The following is a 19,417-nucleotide window of genomic DNA, read 5'->3' on the forward strand; positions in this document are numbered from 1 at the left end:
AAAGTGATATCGAGTACATCTATCACCATCTTTAAGCCAATCGATTCTATACTTTTGTCTTTAATGAATGCACTTGCGAGTAAGGAGTTCATCAAGGGACTTTATAAGATTCAATTTAGTTTCATATAAGATACTCAAGTCATAATCTTTCATACATGATTCTTGTCCTAATTTCTATTGTTCTATTTGTCATTATGCCAAACAAAGGAAATTACCTTTTGTTTCCAATCAAAACATTGCTAAAGAATGTTTTGACTTGATTCACATTGACTTATACGGACCATACAATACTCTTAATATTGGGGGACATAAGTATTTTATCACTATTATTGATGATCATTCTAAGTACACTTCAGTTCACTTTATCAAAACTAAGTCTGAAGAACAAACTGCCATTCCCAATTTTATTCAGTTTGTTAAAACTCAGCACCAAAAGACCATCAAAGGTGTTAGGTGTGATATTGCAAAAGAATTGTAATTTGTTGATTTGTTTAGTTCCCTTGAAATTGTGCATTATCATTGTTGCATTCATAGACCTCAACAAAATTCTGTTGTTGAAAGAAAATATCAACACTTACTAAATGCAGCTAGGGCACTTTTATTTCAGTCTTACATTCCTTTAAATTATTGTAATGAGTGTGTTACTACTGCTGCATATGTAATCAGCAAAACACCCACACCAAATTTACAAAATGCTTCCCCTTTCGAGGTTCTTAAATCCAAACCTCCCACAAATGACCATTTGAGGGCTTTTGGGTGTCTTGCATATGCTTCCACCTTATTTTCATCTAGAACTAAGTTCTCACCTAGAGCAACCCCTTGCATATTTTAGGATAGCCCACTGGTATGAAGGCATACAAACTTTTGGATCTTAATTCAAACAAAGTCTTTTGTTATAGAGATGTTCAGTTTCATGAAACAATTTTTCCCTTTCATACTACTGATCATTTTCCTGATGCATATAATGATTTTTTTTTCTTCTAATCATTATTCAATTTCTCATACTCTTGATATTCAATATACTGATCATCATACATCTGATATTTAACATACTAATTTTTTTGATGTTTTTTCTTCTCATACCAATCTTATTTGAACCTCCAAAAAGCCTTCATATTTGTAAGATTATCATTGTTTTATTGCCACTGCTAATCCATCTGGTTTGTCACAGGATTCTTCCTCTGTTACTCCATATTCCATTTCACAAGTTCTTGATTATAGCAAGACAGCACCCCATTTTTCGTGCCGCTCTTTTTGGCCATTTCTAGCCATCATGAACCTGAGTTTTTTTAATCAAGCACAAGGCATACCAGAATGGGACAATGCCATGGTTAGTGAAATTGATGCTCTGAGAAAAATTACACTTGAATAGTGGTAACCTTGCCTGCTAGACATTATGCTATTGGATACAAATGGGTCTACAAGACAAATTATAATGATGATGGTTCTATAGAGAGATTTAAGGTAAGACTTGTGGCAAAGAGGTACAATCAGAAAGAGGCCTAGACTACACTTATACGTTTGCTCCAGTAACTAAGTTGGTTACTGTCAAGCTTGTTCTAGCACTTGCAGCCATAAATGGATGGCATCTTCATCAACTCAATGTCAATAATGCATTTTTACATAGTAACTTACATGAAGATGTGTATATGACTCCAAGGTATAGTCCTAAGGGGGAGCTTCCACCTCATTCAGTATGTAAACTCAACAAATCTTTGTATGGCTTGAAACAAGCCTCAAGACAAGGGTTTGAAAAGTTTTCTAGTGCATTAGTTGAAGAAGGATTTCACCATTTAGCCACAAATCATTCTTTGTTTATGAGACAAGTTTGGGAGAATTTCTTCATTCTCCTCATCTATGTGGATGATGTCATAAGGTCAAGTAATAGCTTGGATGAATTGGAAGCCTTATAGGTCAAGTTCAATAGCAGATTTTAGCTCAAAGACCTAAGAAAACTCAAGTATTTCTTAGGTTTGGAGGTGGCCAGATATGCAAAAGGGATTTTCATATCCCAAAGACCCTATGCTTTGTAATTACTTGAAGATCTTGGACACTTAGGTTGCAAACCAGTTAATACACCAATGGAAGCCAATCTGAAATTAAGTCAAGATAAGAAAGAAAAGTTGGCTGATCCTTAGTTGTACAGAAAGATTGTTGGTAAGCTTTAATACCTAACCATTACCAGATCAGACATATCGTTTTATGTAAATAAACTAAGATAATTTCTGTCCACACCTCAATCTAAGCATCTTAAGGCAGCACAAAGGGTGCTACAGTATGTCAAACACTATCCTGGACATGGGTTATTCTTTCCTACAAATTTTGAAGTGAAACTCAAGGCTTATACTGATGCAGATTGGACTGCTTGCCCAAACAACAGAAAATCTACTACTGGGTTTTGTATTTTTCTTGAAGATTCCTTAATATCTTGGAAACGTAAGAAACAACAGACCATTTCTAGGTCTTCTGCAGAGGTTGAATATAAGGCCATGACAAATACAACATGTGAACGTGTATGGCTGTTATCAGTCCTTAAAGAGCTCAACATTGAACACCAAGGACCTGCCATGTTGTACTGTGATAACAAAACAACACAACATATAGATGCTAGTCCAATTTTTCACGAAAGAGCCAAGCATATTGAAATAGATTGTCACTTAGTTCGGAAAAAAGTGCAGCAGGGAATTATTAAAACTAGTCATGTTTCATCAAAATGTTTTCACCAAAGCTCTCTTCCCTACTCAGTTTAATAGCTTCAAAGACAAGATGAGATTAATGAGCATTAGCTCTCCATCTTGAGGAGGATTATCAAGAGTTTGAAGTTAGTTAGGGAAGGTAGTTTAGTTAGTTAGTTGACTGTTATGTGTTGAGCTAGTTGACTAGCTTTATAACTGTTTTCAGTTACTAGTTTTGTACTAAGAGCTTGAGCTATATAAGACTCACTCTTTTCTAATCTCGATGGATTTAATATAATACAATTCATCCATTGCTTCTTTTCTTTTACTCTCTGTTTTGTAATAATAATGGAGGTACTTAAATTAATGCAACTTACATGTAGAGAATAAATAGTGCATTCTTTAAATTTATTTTCATGATATTTATGAATAATGTAAATATGTGCAAAAGTTATTATTTTAATAGAGTAGAAAATAAAAATAATATTAATTTAATGATATAGATAAGGCTGTGCATAAATTATCTAATCCAGTGACAACCTACCGATCCAATAACAACCGACCACAAAAAATTAGATATTCAATCATGATCGAATCGGATAATATTTTTGAAAATTCAATATTGGATCTACCGGTTGTTGGGTGACATGTGAATCTAATGAATCCAACGGAAGGATCCAATCCAATAACCATCCAATATCATCTAATTATAATTAATATTTATATATAATTTTAAAATATATTATTATTTTATTATGGAACATTGAAAAGGAAAACCCAAAGTCAAACCACTTTTGTTATTTCATTTTTGAGACACCTAAACTATAGTCTCGTCTTCCTCTCTTTCATCTCATTGTCGCCGCCGGTGCCAGCCAACAGCCACGGCCATCTCCGGCTCCGCCCAACAGCCCAAATTTTCCTCCCTCACTCATAGATAACGGCAGACTCCTCACTCACAAACGAGTCGACGACGAAGACGCAGCTCCCTCACTCGCAGATGGAAACGACAAAGGTACGGATCTTCTTGATTTGCCTCTCTAGTACTGGTATTATTTTTGTACCAATTAGCAGTAACTGATTTTGGTTCTCGGAATCAATGGCTCATTCTCTGCAACCATAATCTTTAGTTTTGTGTAGTAGAAGTACCAGATTGTATTACATATGTATATAGTCAAGTTTTGCAGATACTAATTTGTTCAGAGATGATTACTTGACTTTTTATGTTTGCATTTAGTGATCTTTTTGTGTTCTTTTCATAACTTGAGATGTGGCTGGCTCATTCATAATCAATAAATTCAGATCCTAATGGTATGTTTTCTCAACTCTCATCTCTGTATTTGACTTCTCTGTATGCCCTTTAGATTTTCATTTGAATTTGAGGTTGAAGCATTTAATTACTGAAAATACAAAACCCATCTGAATTTTTTCTGGGAAAGTTGAGTTCTTTAATGTAAAGTTTTGATTTTTCATATGAGTTTGAAAGAAAAATAAAACCAATGAATAATTTTTTCTGTGAAAGTTGAGTTCTTTATTCTGTAGTTGTATGATAAGATTAAGCTTATTTTCATTTTATTAGTTTATAGTTTTTAATTAAAGGGGTACGTCTATATATATAATGCTTCAATTTTTGAGAGTTGATCAAATTCATTATGTATAGAGAATTAGTTTTTACTATCATTGATCTTCTAGTATGAGGAGTTAGATTTTCTACAATTAGTATATGCAGTATATATATAGTCATTGGTTCAATCTTTTGATAGATATTATTTCTCATTGAAAGCATCAATACATGTTACGCTAATTATATGCATTGTGTATTGAAATGATAATAGTATTGCCTAGAAATATAAGGATTAGGTAACTTGTACCATTAACAAAGGGCATTTCAAAAGCAAATATTTAGAAATTTTTCACAGAGGTAAGTAAATCACTCTTTAGATGACAAAAGTATAATGTAAAAGTATGTTACTAAATATAAAAAGGAAAATTGTAGTGATGTATTTGAAAAGATAGAGCAGAAAGTGAGCATGAGTATTTTTTAGCATTTCTCACAACTATAAATGACAGGACAAAACAAATGCCAAGTCATCGATCTGAGTTAGAAATAGAATAGCTTGCTTCCCATGGACTTCGGTTGCACACTCCTCACCTTCAATCTCTCACTCCTGATCTTTTTCCTCTCCTATCCTTCCGTATCAGAATCAAACCAGGTCAGTCTTCTATTTGGTTCACGAGAAAACAAGATAGAAAAAACAAGAAAGAAAAAAATTGCATGCTTTGTATGTGGCAAATTTGTTTTGACTGAATTGAATATGTTATTTCTTTCAGTTTTGTGATGTTGGAATTGGAGATGGTCACTCCACCTGCAGGTTTTCGACTAAATCTTTGTCGAAAATTCTGATCAAGGGAGGTACCGTTGTGAACGCTCATCACGAGGAGGTTGCTGATGTTTATGTTGAGGATGACATCATTGTGGCCGTAAAGCCTCATATTAACGTATGCTTTGAGCATTCGATGTTCAATTCATTCTTTCTTTTCTCTTTTCCTGAATGATTTTGAAATTGAATATTATAGTTTTCTGTGCTAGCTTTGGTTGTTGACTTTGCAACGATTGTTTTTAACTATGCCTTTTTTTTTTGATTGGTTTCATGCCTTTATTATTATTATTATTCATTGTCTATTAATTGGTAAATTAATATTAAACTAAGTGACTGTGAAAGATGAATGTTTATTAAAGTTTATAACTTTGCTCATTAATTTTGATTTTACCGTTACATCATACATTAGGTGCAACTTTTTTCCTGGAATGCTTACACAGTTCTTTTCTTTTCAATTCTGCATGATATTTATGTATCCAATTTCTGTACATGTCAAACTGTTAATATAGTTTGGTTTTTCAGTACTTCTAAATTGTTTCTATTTTTCTTTTTTTTATCATGTGCGTCAAATTTATTACAATAGCTAAACTGAGTTAAACTTTGTTTGTCTGCGTAGCCATCTGTAGAATGTTAAAACTTAAAAGTTTGTAGTATTTTGTTTTCCTTGGGATTCCTATTAATATGGCTTTTTTTTTTTTTTTGAATCTTTATGATTTAATGTGCAACCTAATTTGTTTATGCCATATGCAGGTTGGTGATGATGTCACTGTGATTGATGCTGCTGGAAAGTTTGTTATGCCAGGTTAGATTCTTTTTAGAGTGCATAACTGCATACAACATAGTTGTATTTTTTAGAGCAGGGGGAGAATAATGCAAGCATCGAGTAAATAGTTCCATGCTAGACAAACTCCCACACATTTTTATTAAAGTGTTGCAGCCCGATCTTGGTCATTTTGTCTCCACTAAGTGTTGTCTTAGTTGGTTTTAGTTGTTAATTGGAATAGTTTCACAAGTCTCTTGTCTTCTGTGGTATCATGAACTTAGATCATAAGGCATAAAAATACCGTTATTGTCACTACATTGGCGTTTTGATTTCTTACTTTTGGAAAATTAACTAAAGGCGTTTGTTTTTTCTGCAACAACAATTAGTAAAATGGTGCTTCTTTCATGAGTAGTAATATGTTCTAACATTAACAGGAGGCATCGATCCTCATGTGCACCTTGCCATGGACTTCATGGGTACCCAAAGCATTGATGATTTTTTCAGTGGTCAGGCAGCAGCACTAGCAGGTGGAACAACTATGCATATTGACTTTGTTTTACCTGTTGATGGAAGTTTGATGGCCGGATTTGAATCTTATGAAAAGAAGTCCAGGAATTCCTGCATGGACTATGGTTTCCATATGGCGGTCACAAAATGGGATGAAACAGTCTCAAAAGAAATGGAAATAATGGTTCAGGAAAAAGGTTTGTAATTAATGCCTCTATGGTAAAGTGTAAGTTATGGTATCTATATTAATATTTCTTACAAGTGTAGTTATATTGATTTGTGTCTTTTCAAAATACCAGGGATAAACTCTTTCAAGTTTTTTCTTGCTTACAAGGGATCTTTCATGATTAGTGACGAGCTTCTATTACAAGCATTTAAGAAGTGCAAATCTCTTGGTGCTTTAGCTATGGTCCATGCAGAAAATGGAGATGCTGTGTATGAAGGACAGAAAAGAATGATAGAACTTGGTATTACTGGTCCCGAGGGACATGCTCTTTCAAGGCCCCCAGTGGTAATTATGAAATATGTTCTTTATGCAAAATAATCTTGGCCGATGACTTTGCTTTCCTTAGGGGCCATGTTTATGGTCAGATGTATTCAATACATTATTGATGTCCTATTGATCTTGCATAAGTTGAGCTCATGTAAATCCATTGCTCACAGTTGCAGCACTTTACTGTTTTTCCTGTATAGTAAGTATTAATATTATACGGAGGAGTGTTCATCAATAAAAAAGTAGGATTTTTTGGGGGGTGGGATGTGATGCACTATAGAAGGATAGCTATAATCCCTTTATTCTACCATACTAGTTTGACAAAGTCATTGCTCATTTTTTTTTCTTTGAATTTGTCATATTATGTTTGCTTGAAATGATCTTATAGAATATTCAAAAGATATTTTTATGCATTTGATCCTTATATTTCACATAATTTCTGTAGCTGGAAGGAGAGGCAACCGCTCGAGCTATTCGATTGGCAGAGTTTGTTAACACACCTCTCTATGTAGTTCATGTGATGAGCATTGATGCTATGGAAGAGGTTGCTAAAGCTCGAAAATCAGGTCCTCTAAGACCATAAAATGTATTTATTAAGTACATTAATTTCACAGCAGCATGATTTTCTTTCCACTCATTGTTATAAGTTCTACGTTTGGCTGGTTTCTTTATACCGTTGCAATTGCTTAGACTGATTGCAATTTCAATACTGCAGTCTGCAGTATTCACTCTGCTGTGCTGAAGTGATAAGTTTTCTTTTTTCTTTTTTCTTTTTAAAGTTAGAATCTTCATCATCATTTTAGAATAGAAATAATAAGTGAAATTCTCTTGAGCTTTCTTGTTTTTTAATTATTACAAATAGTAAGCTTTTGAGAGGCTTGCAATCTCTTATTCCCAATATCCCGAGAGAATGGAGCTCTCCACAATGAGACTAATCTCTAATCATTCCATACCCCAAATGAAAGCTATTCTTATCTATATAGTCTTTGGTTCAAAAATTATCCCATTCCACTAACCTAGAATTACAGTAGTACCCTTCATAAAAAGACTCTCCTAGAATAAAACCTTGAGGCTTTTTCTTGTATTAAGTTTATCATGAAGTTCTTCTGGCTTTCTTTGAACTTCAAGAACTAAGAAAAATGGGAAAGAAGCAGTTATGTGCTTTTACCAGCTGTAAATATGGAATAAACTGTGACAATTTACATCCTTTTATTCAGAACGAAGTGCAAAAGTCTATACAAATTAGGAGCATGTTATTTGTGTACTATTGGTGTATAAAGTTGAAAGAATAGCTATAAGTTAGTATGTTCTCATTGTCACCCTCTGCTTAAAGTTCAATATCTTTTTAGATATTTTATCATGATGCAAATTAAAGAAGTTGAGATTTTTTTTTTTTAAAAGAGACGGAGGTGTCTAAGACTGTTCTCCTCCCAAATTTATTAGGGAGGCCCTCACTTTTGGTGGAGGAAAACTGTGGTAACAAAACAAACTATAACATTAGAATGCTTGACATAACACATCAAAATGCGTAGGCCTAAAGATCTTAAAGCATCATTCGAACACAAATAGCAATATAGCTATTAAGCAAAAGTAAAAGTACCTTGGTAGAGAATACTTCCCCAATCTCTGTTGAGGTCTTGGAAAGATAGAACTTCAAATCCTTTTTCTCTTATAAACCCAGGTTGCAGCCCAAAATTAAAGAAGATAGGATTTCTTATAATTAATTAACTCGAAATATTTTGGATTTTTTTAGTAGTTATAGTTTTTCGATATGTTTTGAGTTCTTAGAATTAGTATTCTAGTTGATTTCCTGTCAATAAACAGACCTAAGTGATATTAATTATCTGTAGACTGTTTTTGAAAGTAGACACTGTTCAGAGTTGAAAATATTTCGGTGGATTGAACTTTAGCACTTTGTAAAATGTTAATCATCACTAATTTCCTCTCTAATATTAGTTTTGGAGAAGGATCTGATTATATTGCCAAGCTTTCTATGTGTTAATCTTGGAGCCAGAAAGGTAGTTCCAGTGGAAAAGAGCATAATATTTTTTTAAAAAAAATTATGGTGTTTACACAAATTGTGGGATATAAGTTTGCCAATTTGGTGATTGGTTCATTTATTATTCATCCATTTTCTTCAAAATCTTATCTTGATATACTGAAATATCTTAATTATTTGTCTGATTGGGTTATTTTATTTCAACCTACAGGGCTGAGGGTTATTGGAGAAACTGTAGTATCTGCCTTAGTCCTTGATGATTCTTGGCTTTGGCATCCTGACTTTTCCATTGCGGCAAAGTAATAAGCTGGACATTATTTTATCATTAATGATAGTTCCTTCTATCATTACTATTGGTAATGCTTTGTAAACCATATCAAACTTCCCATGTTTCAGGTATGTAATGAGTCCTCCCATTAGAGCATCAGGACATAACAAGGCTCTTCAAGCTGCACTTTCAATGGGAGTTCTACAGGTTCTCCTTCATCATTACAAAATATTGTGAATTTAATCAATTGAGCATTAGAATAGACTAGATTTCCATCATATCTTCAGATTCTTGGCTTTGCCATTTCTGATATTTAAAATTATATATAACTTTGTGCTGCAAAGAGTAGCACAATAGCACATGGGTTCTGATTAAGCATTGCTCTCAATTTTTGCAGCTGTTGTGACTAGCAGTTTGTGACCTTGATTGAGCGTAGTTATAACTTATACCGTTGTGACCTTATTACTCATTGCTAGAGGAAGATTGTTCTACTCTCTGTTGACCCGTATTATAGTTTTCTATTCTACAAATTATGTATCTCATATAAGTTAGAAATCATATTAGGACCATTAGAAGAAAAAAGAATGGTATAACACGAGAAAAGCTAATACACCCTTATTTAGGAACAGGAGTGAGTGTAACTAAAGAGTTCATGTCTTGTGTGGTGATATGGATGGGATCTTTAGGTTCCATTGGTTTCCTCTTTGTGGCATTAATTTCTTAAACAAAGAGATTTTGTTAACTCAGCCCCACTCAAGACAGCAATCAATGAATCCAAGAGAATAGAACAAGGAGAATTGCTCAGTTGGATTTACTTAGCCATCTTTACTCACCTGCATAGTTTGACTACAGAATTTCTCATGATGTTTCTTGGAGTATTCGGTCTACCTAGTACTCACATTTTTTCTCATTGTTCTTACAAGAAAAGATCCTATCAGCAAACAACTTTAGTATGATTGTGATTGGTTCTTAGGACTCAATCATGTCAGAAAGTAAATAGATTGAATGAAATTGCTAGAATTCTTTATTAATCTTGCTGAAATGGAATACAAATTTCCAAGTATTCAAGAAGCTTGATGTCTCCAAGATGACCTAGACAAACCAATTTTCCCGATAAGCCACTAATGTTCTAGGTCCTCTTGTTTATACAATCAGCCCCAAAGTTTGTAATTACATAGGATTCATAGGACATAATGTTTAGGCCTTTTCAAATTCCTTATTTTATGTGATACAAGTCCTATTATTATATTTCCTTCTAGAATAGGTAAACTCTGTTAGTGGCCTACAACTACAAGGGATAGCAAATTATTAACTACAAGGGATAGCAAATTATTAACCATCTCACGTGCCTATTTGCTGTGAATTTATAATATTTATTTTATACTCATTTGTTACTTTGTATTTTCTCAAATAATAGGTTTGGTATCCTGTATTTTTAATAATGCTCTCAGTTATATTGAATTACATAATTAAATTTGAATTTGAAACTCGTATAATTGAAGACAGTTTGATCGTATTGATAAAATTTGATTGATCAAATCTGAATATAAGGTACTAATATGTACGATTTGAAAACAGGGTATGAGATGAGTATTATTGGAAATACAGGGTATCAAACTTGTATTTAAGTAAAACACACGTACCAAATGAGTACACGCCCTTCTTATTATTAACTAGTCTTACCTTTACCTTTTCACTAAAAATCTATGAGAGGAGGGTGCCTTTCTTAACTTTCTATCTTCCCTTCCTTTCATAACTTTCTTTCGTATTTGTCTTGGTTTCCTCTCTCAACAACTAGAAGATATTGTGTGTGGTAATCCACTTTTTATAATAAGTTGAGATGATATATATCATGGCAATAATAACTTTATGAGACACTAAAATACTTAATACCATGTCAAATCTGATATTGACTGCATTGTATCAAAATTATGGAACTTCTTTCTTCAATAAATTTCTTTATTTTCAGCTTGTAGGAACCGACCATTGTACCTTCAATTCCACACAGAAGGCTTTTGGGATTGATGATTTCCGGAAAATCCCAAATGGTGTCAATGGTAATAAATAATATTGCATTATTTATAATTTTTTTGTACCCAAAATGCTGAGTTAATGATTGGCTAAAAATTTTAATTTTCTTGTTGATGTGTGATTTGTCATAGGTATTGAGGAGCGGATGCATATTGTCTGGGACACAATGGTGGTGAGCTCCAATAGATTATTTCTTTAAATATTTTATACTTTCTAAAATCACTGTTTTAGAAATGGGTTTTTCTCTTATGTTTGCATATCCATCAGGAATCTGGTCAAATTTCTGTTACCGATTATGTTCGAGTAACGAGCACAGAATGGTATTACTCTTCTTCCTTTGATAATGTATTCTCTAAATATTCAGTTTTGTTTTTCCAAATACAACAGTACATGTTCACATCATAAATCCTTGTAGAAACTGTCTATTACATGAATAACCTCCATATTCCATTTTTTTTTTCAGTGCTAGAATCTTTAATATATATCCAAGGAAGGGAGCAATTCTTGCTGGGTCTGATGCAGATATAATTGTCTTCAATCCAAATTCTAGCGTGGAAATAAGTGCTAAGTCTCATCACTCTAAATCTGACACAAATGTCTATGAAGGAAGGAGAGTAAAGGTAAATCTTAATTGCTATTCTCTCATGAAATTGTTATTTGGTTTGTTGCAATTTGAGAAGGATACGTCATCACTATCCATAGGAAAGGCTGAGATGCCTATTTAAAATAAAATAATACATCACCACTTCCCTGATATATGGTCCTCAAATAGAAACCAGATATCTATGTTCTTGTTTGTTGTTATAAGAAGTGAAGGAATAATATTCACATTTTCTATATTAAGTGATGCGCATCTATACACACCTATAAAATCTTAGGAAACTAGAAATAAGCTAAATGACAACTTGTTACCTATAATTTATAGTGTACGTAGGAAATTAGAATTAAGCTAAATTACAACTTGTCACGTTATCTATAATTTATAGCTAACACTACGTCTCAAGTTGGAGCATAGACATTAATTATGTCGGACTTGTTATGAAGATAATTAACTCCAACCCCATTTAAAGAAGTTTTTGTGAAGATATCCCCTAGTTGTTCTCTAGTCTTAACATATTATGAAAACCACGCCTTGTTGAATTTTTTTATAAACAAAATAACAATCAGTTTCAATATGCTTAATTTGAAGAGTGTTAGATATTAGCTGTAAAAGAATTAGATGTTTAGTAGATATTTAGTAGTTTCCTATTTTTTTGGTAGTTTCCCTTTTATGTCTCCTAACTTTGTATATAAATATGTATTATTCTATGAAATCAATACACAATTCGAATCACTATTTTAGCATTGTGATTCAAAATTCGAAATTCGAAATTAGGTTTCTTAAAAAAAAAATAAATAAAATAAAAAAAAATTAGGGTTTGAGTTTAGGGTTTTTCGGAAACCCTATTTGGAGTGCGAATTTAGTCTCACCGCCCACTCAGCCGTGTTGCCCAGCCGCCGATCTACGAAACCCCGAAGTCCGGTCGCCGGATTCCTCGCGCGTGGGGCTCACGCGCCGCCTAAAGCTTCTGCGCGTGGGGCTCACGCGCCGGCGCGTGGAGGCGCGTGTGACGGCGCCTTCGACGGCGTTCTGTTGCCGATTCATCACTGGGTTCTTCTAAGCCCACTCGCATCTGTTCTAGGTTGTAATTCGGTATTTGTTTGTCTTCTTTGTGTTTGGGTGTTCATTCTTTGGTGTTCTTTTGTTCTTTTTCTCTGTCCTTTGTGTTTGCTTTTGAGATTATGGCAGAGATAAGATCAGATTCAAAATCAGTTGTTGTTTCTGATGTTGTTCCCGTGATGTCTAAAATCACGGACCATAAGTTGATTGGTTCGAATTATTTGGAATGGAGTAAGAGGATTCGACTGTATTTGAGGAGTATTGACAAAGATGATCACTTGACTGACGATCATCCTGAAGAAACAAACGATTCAAGGAAAATATGGCTCCGTGAGGATGCTCGCTTGTTCCTTCAAATTCGAAATTCTATCGATAATGAGGTAATTAGTTTGATTAATCATTGTGAATTGGTTAAAGAACTAATGGGTTACTTGGAGTTTTTGTATTCTGGCAAAGACAACATCTCTCGCATATATGATGTTTGCAAAGCTTTTTATCGCGCGGAAAAACAAGATAAGTCTCTTATGAATTATTTTATGGCTTTCAAGAAAACATATGAAGAACTTAATGTGCTATTACCCTTTAGTCCTGATGTAAAAGTTCAACAGCGCCAACGAGAACAGATGGCTATTATGAGTTTTCTTGCAGGACTCTCATCTGAATTTGACTCTGCAAAGTCACAAGTTCTCTCTGGTTCTGATGTCTCCTCTTTACAAGATGTGTTTACTCGTGTTCTTCGCACAGAGACTACCTCTTCAACTCCTCTTAATAGCGCCTTGGTGAGTCGTAATAATTACGCACCGGAAAGAAACTCTACTCCAAGTGGATTTAAAGGAGGTAATTCGAAGGACACGATAACCGCACACCAAATTCCGGGAGCATCATGTGCACTTATTGTAAGAAACCGAGGCCACACCAAGTTTGAGTGTAGGAAGTTACAATTTAAGAATCGACAACAACACTCGCCAATATTGCAAGCACTAGTGATGCATCCGACAAATCGGTCCTTATTTCGCCGATGAATTTGCCAAGTTCTCAAGGTATCGTGAAACACTTAAGTCTTCATCTTCTTCCATCACATTGCGATTCTTGATTCGGGTAACTCTAATGCCTGCCTTCTTTCCAAATCCTCAAAATGGGTCATTGATTACGGTGCCACGGATCATATGACAGTAATTCCGTCTCTTTTCCACTTTTCGGTCTCACGGTCCCACTTCGTTGTCACCTTAGGTGATGGGTCAACGGCTTCGTTCTTGGATCCGGCACTATTGTTCCTACACCTATGCTATCTTTATCATCGGTCTTACATTTACCCGATTTGTCCTTTAATTTGCTTTCTCGTTAGTCAACTCACTCGTAATCTAAATTGTTGCATCTCATTCTTTCCACGATCATTGTTTGTTTCAGGATCTTATGACGAAGAAGATTATTGGTAAAGGACATGAATTCGGTGGCTTGTATGTTCTTGACCCACTTCCGCCAACCTCTATTGCTTGTTCGAGTGTTGCTTCCGCTTTTGAGGCTCATTGTCGTTTAGGTCATCCATCCCTTCCTTTGCTCAAGAAACTGTGTCCCCAATATAGTAGTTTATCTTCGTTAGAATGTGAGTCATGTCAGTTTGCCAAACATCATCGTGTTAGTTTGAGTCCACGTGTCAATAAACGTGCTAGTGTTCCTTTTGAGTTAGTTCATTCGATGTTTGGGGTCCTTCTCCTATTTTGTCTCAACTCCGGATTCGGGTATTTTGTTACTTTTGTGGATGATCATTCTCGTTTAACTTGGTTATATTTAATGAAAAATCGTTCTGAGTTGTTTTCTATATTCTGTGCTTTTTGTGCTGAGATTCAAACTCAATTTAATGTATCTATTCGTACTTTGAGAAGTGATAATGCCAAAGAGTACATGTCTGCTCAATTTCAATCTTATATTACCTCTAATGGCATGCTTCATGAAACTTCTTGTGTTGATACGGCACCTCAGAATGGTGTTGCAGAACGTAAAAACGTACATCTTCTTGAAGCCGCACGTGCTCTCTTGTTTCAAATGAAAGTCCCTAAACCTTTTTGGGCCGATGCAGTTTCCACGGCATGCTTTCTTATTAATCGCATGCCCTCCTCTGTTCTTAATGGTGAAATTCCATTTAAAATTCTTTTTCCTAATAAGTCATTATTTCCAGTTGCTCCGCAAGTATTTGGTAGTGTTTGTTTTGCTCGCGATGTCCGTCCATCTGTCACCAAATTAGACCCTAAGGCACTAAAGTGTGTCTTTCTTGGTTATTCTCGTCTTCAGAAAGGGTATAGGTGTTACTGTCCTGATCTCAACAAATATCTTGTTTCTATTGATGTTACTTTTGTAGAAAATACACCTTATTTTTCATCTTCCACTACTTCTACTAGTCAGGGGGAGGATGATGATTTGTTGGTTTATTCTGTCACATCCTATGCGCCTGCTCCATGTTCTGGCGGGTCTCTTGTTCCTTCACCTGCCTCGGTCGTCACCCCCACAATGTCTACACCTCCACCACCTCCACCACCTCTACCACCTCCACCACTCCCTCGGCCTCCTATAGTGTACACCAGGCGCCCCCCTCCTCCACCTCCTGTTTCATGTCCTGCACCTGCATCTTCGTCATCAGATCTGGACATCTCAGATGATCTTCCCATTGCACTAGGTAAAGGTAAACGCCAATGTACTTTTCCTATTACTTCTTCTGTGTCTTATAATCATCTCTCCTCTTCTTCTTGTTCTTTTATTGCTTCTCTTGATTCTATCACTATTCCTAAAACTGTTCGAGAAGCGATGTCTCATCCTGGTTGGCTTCTTTGCAATGATAGAAGAGATGAATGCTTTGGTTGCGAATGGTACTTGGGTCTTGGTTGATTTACCTTCCGGAAAACGAGGCCATCGGGTGTAAATGGGTGTTCACGGTTAAATTCAATCCGGACGGCACGGTTGCTCGCTTAAAGGCCCGTCTTGTTGCCAAGGGTTATGCTCAAACCTATGGAGTGGACTATTGTGATACTTTTTCTCCTGTTGCTAAACTCACATCCGTTCGACCGTTCATTTCCATGGCTTACTCATCATTGGCCTTTGCATCAGCTTGATATTAAAAATGCTTTTCTTCATGGAGATCTTGAGGAAGAAGTATATATGGAGCAACCTCCTGGGTTTGTTGCTCAGGGGGAGTTAGGGCGAGTTTGTCATCTTCGCAAATCTTTATATGGATTGAAGCAAAGCCCTCGTGCTTGGTTTGGTAAATTTAGTCAGACTGTTGAGAAGTTTGGTTTGTTGAAAAGTAAGTCAGATCATTCTGTGTTTTATAAAAGATCAACTGTTGGTATCATTTTGTTAGTGGTGTATGTTGATGACATCGTTATTACTGGAAATGATACTGAAGGCATCTCATCCCTTAAGTCTTTCATTCACACCCAGTTTAACACGAAAGATTTAGGGGAACTCAAGTATTTCTTGGGGATTGAAGTTACTCGGAGTAAACACGGTATTTTTCTGTCTCAAAGAAAGTATGTACTTGATTTGTTAACTGAGACAGGGAAATTGGGATCAAAACCTTGCAATGCTCCAATGAATCCAGCTGTGCATCTTACACGTGATGGGAAACCATTTGAAGATCCTGAGAAATATCGCAGGTTAGTTGGAAAGTTGAATTATTTAACTGTGACTCGTCCAGATATTGCATTTCCAGTTAGCGTTATCAGTCAGTTCATGTCTTCCCCAACAATTCATCATTGGGCAGCATTAGAACAAATTTTATGTTACTTAAAAGGAGCACCAGGACGAGGTATAGTTTACAAGGATCATGGACATACACAGATTGAGTGTTTTTCTGATGCCGATTGGGCAGGCTCCAAGGTAGATAGACGATCCACTTCAGGATATTGTGTATTTGTTGGGGGCAATCTGGTCTCTTGGAAGAGTAAGAAACAAAATGTTGTATCTAGATCCGATCTTTGAATCGAATATAGAGCTATGGCCCAGTCCGTGTGTGAGGTAATATGGATTTATCAGCTTTTGACTGAATTCGGGTTTAAGACTTCTATTCCAGCAAAATTATGGTGTGATAATCAAGCTGCTCTTCATATTGCCTCGAATCCCGTATTCCACGAGCGAACTAAGCACATTGAGATTGATTGTCATTTTGTTCGTGAGAAAATTCAACAAGGTCTGATCTCCACAGGATATGTGAAGACCGGAGAACAACTAGGAGATATTTTTACAAAGGCTTTGAATGGGGTGCGGGTCGATTATCTTTGTAACAAGCTGGGCATGATTAACATCTATGTTCCAGCTTGAGGGGGAGTGTTAGATATTAGCTGTAAAAGAATTAGATGTTTAGTAGATATTTAGTAGTTTCCTATTTTTTTGGTAGTTTCCCTTTTATGTCTCCTAACTTTGTATATAAATATGTATTATTCTATGAAATCAATACACAATTCGAATCACTATTTTCTACAAAGAGCAGCCTGGCTTTCACACCATAATTTTGTTGGTATTTAAATCTTGTCCCACTTCATCAATATATCCACATTACCTCACACACATACTGTGTCTGCGCTAGATCATGACAACACATATTTGCTTCTTATTCTTCTATGAGACCAAATTCCCTCCACAAATATATAATATCCTGAAGTGGATCTTCTATTCATTTTGAAAGTTGCTCGATCTAAAATGGTCGAGCACACCCACATGCGCTAATGCATGGAGAAGCAACCGATGGTGCATTAGGTCCACTCGCAACGAATCTAAGCTCCAGACTTCGGGGTTTAGTTGGTTAGTGTCTGGACAATCTTTCTGTGCCTGAGGTGAGAATCCAAGTGCACTCCAAATAGGGTGTCCAAAAAAAGAAACCCTAAGAAAGATAAATACCAAACTCTAGTTTTGTGATAAACCCTAATTTAAATTTTGAATACTAATCTTGGAATGTTCTTATACCATGTTATAAAAAGTGAAGGAATAATATTCACTTTTTCTTTATTAAGTGATGCACATATATATACACACCTATAAATCTATCTTAGGAATCTAGAAATAAGCTATCTGAAAACTTATTACATATATAGTAGAGCTAACATTATTAATACCATCCTTAATTTTAGCCAGAATTCAGCTCCCTAAACAATGGGTGCTTAGGATGAAATTGTTGTTACGAGAAGAATTAACAATCCATCTGGAGTTTTTGTTCATAAAAAATAGGCTGTTATTTAGTATAGAATGTAATTTATTGATGTGATTTTGAAATGATCAAGATTATAATGGAAACGCTAGCAAATGATATCTAACGGCTGCGCTTGTTTTCAAGTGATCTTTAGGAACTAGGAAGTTGTACCAAGTGATAAAAAGATTTTAACATGTCATTAGCAATCTTGCATAGAACTCTTGTAGAACATAACTTTGTGTAATTGCGAGAAGAAATTGGTATTTCAATAATTACTTTTGAAGTATTCTTTTTTTAGTTAACAACTTATTTTATAATAAAAGTATTTTTACTTTTTTATTTTGGTGTTAAAGAATTCACGATAGGAGAGATCCCATTTAAAATTAAAAAATTGCTGAAAGAAGTGCTTTACCTATTGCTGTTTTTCCACAGTTTAAAAGTATTTGTTTGACAAAAGGTCTTTCCTACCTTATTGCATTGGCAAGATAAATATAAATGACATTACTTTCAAATCTCATCCAATTATGAAATAATTAGCTATTCGTTTTAGCAACTGTTTTTAAATGCGTTTAGTTGTCACACCTATCATTCAATTCTTCTACTTAATCTCTCTGCTTAAGAACTTCTTTCGTTGATACGAAAATGCCTAATTATTCATGTATTCACAAAACTTTAAACCTGTTTGGTGTTTGCGCATCTGTTCTCAAGATCTTGTTCATGGTATTCTTAGTATTTCAAGTTCCTGTGATCTTTCTCAGGGAAAGGTTGAAGTAACCATAGCTGGTGGAAGAATTGTTTGGCAAAATGATGAACTGAAGGTTGTTCCAGGTTCTGGAAAGTACATAGAGATGCCGCCTTTCGGTTACCTTTTCGAAGGAATGGACAAAGCAGAAGCAAGTTACTTATCTTCTCTACGGGCTCCAGTTAAAAGATCCAAATCGACAACTTAGTTTGTTTTCTTGTAAAATATTAGATCAGCTGATCAAGAAAAGAAAAGGCAACAATGACAAGAAAGAACCAATTATTTGAAATGTTGGAGTGTCTCATATAATTAGCCTAAATAATAAGTTAATGAGGTTACGTGTTCATATCAATAAATTAGATTCATCTCTTGCTTTTTGTGATTAAACAATACATATTTGTGTGTATAGTTTTTTTTTTCTTTTAATTTAAATATGTATCAAACGAATTTCAAAGTTACGTTATAGTTAATATGTATGTAGTTATATTGCACACAAAAGAGAATTATAGAAACTTCTGATTAGTATTCTGGTGATAAACAAATCTCATCCATAAATTTACAAGCCATTAATAGAAGACAAATGACTGAAAGTTTTACTGATAGCTTCGGTGCTTAAGCAATCAAATATTTTGGAGAATGCTTGATGAGGTGGAAAGCTTATGTGGTAAAATATAGAGATGCTATACCATTGGAGATAAAAGAATGTTATTCTTGAAATTTGCATT

General features: G+C 34.9%; 1 protein-coding gene across 3 annotated transcripts; it reads left to right on the forward strand.

Annotated features, from left to right (window-relative positions):
* The first annotated feature begins 3,408 nt into the window (after nucleotides 1–3,408).
* On the forward strand, nucleotides 3,409–19,190 carry LOC115709025 (dihydropyrimidinase). 3 transcript variants are annotated; one of them, XM_030637057.2, is made up of 15 exons: nucleotides 3,428–3,687; nucleotides 3,910–3,983; nucleotides 4,743–4,885; nucleotides 5,004–5,171; nucleotides 5,804–5,855; nucleotides 6,251–6,520; nucleotides 6,623–6,834; nucleotides 7,262–7,382; nucleotides 9,027–9,114; nucleotides 9,212–9,290; nucleotides 11,053–11,140; nucleotides 11,246–11,286; nucleotides 11,382–11,434; nucleotides 11,578–11,734; nucleotides 18,709–19,190. In XM_030637057.2, the coding sequence occupies exons 3-15, from the start codon at nucleotides 4,799–4,801 to the stop codon at nucleotides 18,898–18,900; spliced, it is 1,608 nt and encodes a 535-aa protein (XP_030492917.2). In that variant the 5' UTR covers nucleotides 3,428–3,687; nucleotides 3,910–3,983; nucleotides 4,743–4,798; the 3' UTR covers nucleotides 18,901–19,190. The 3 variants fall into 3 exon arrangements, with proteins under 3 accessions (XP_030492920.2, XP_030492917.2, XP_030492918.2); XM_030637058.2 differs by having other exon boundaries at nucleotides 3,433–3,687; nucleotides 3,941–3,983; XM_030637060.2 differs by lacking the exon at nucleotides 3,910–3,983 and having other exon boundaries at nucleotides 3,409–3,687.
* The last annotated feature ends 227 nt before the right edge of the window (nucleotides 19,191–19,417 follow it).

Source organism: Cannabis sativa, chromosome 3 (genome assembly GCF_029168945.1).
Source record: "Cannabis sativa cultivar Pink pepper isolate KNU-18-1 chromosome 3, ASM2916894v1, whole genome shotgun sequence".
NCBI classification, from domain to species: Eukaryota; Viridiplantae; Streptophyta; class Magnoliopsida; order Rosales; family Cannabaceae; genus Cannabis; species Cannabis sativa.

Coding starts and splice junctions, on each gene's coding strand:
- LOC115709025 (XM_030637060.2), top strand. CDS start 4,799: ATGGACTTCGGTTGCACACTCCTCACCTTCAATCTCTCACTCCTGATC. Junction 4,886..5,003: donor CCGTATCAGAATCAAACCAG/GTCAGTCTTCTA, acceptor TATTTCTTTCAG/TTTTGTGATGTTGGAATTGG. Junction 11,141..11,245: donor AATCCCAAATGGTGTCAATG/GTAATAAATAAT, acceptor GATTTGTCATAG/GTATTGAGGAGCGGATGCAT.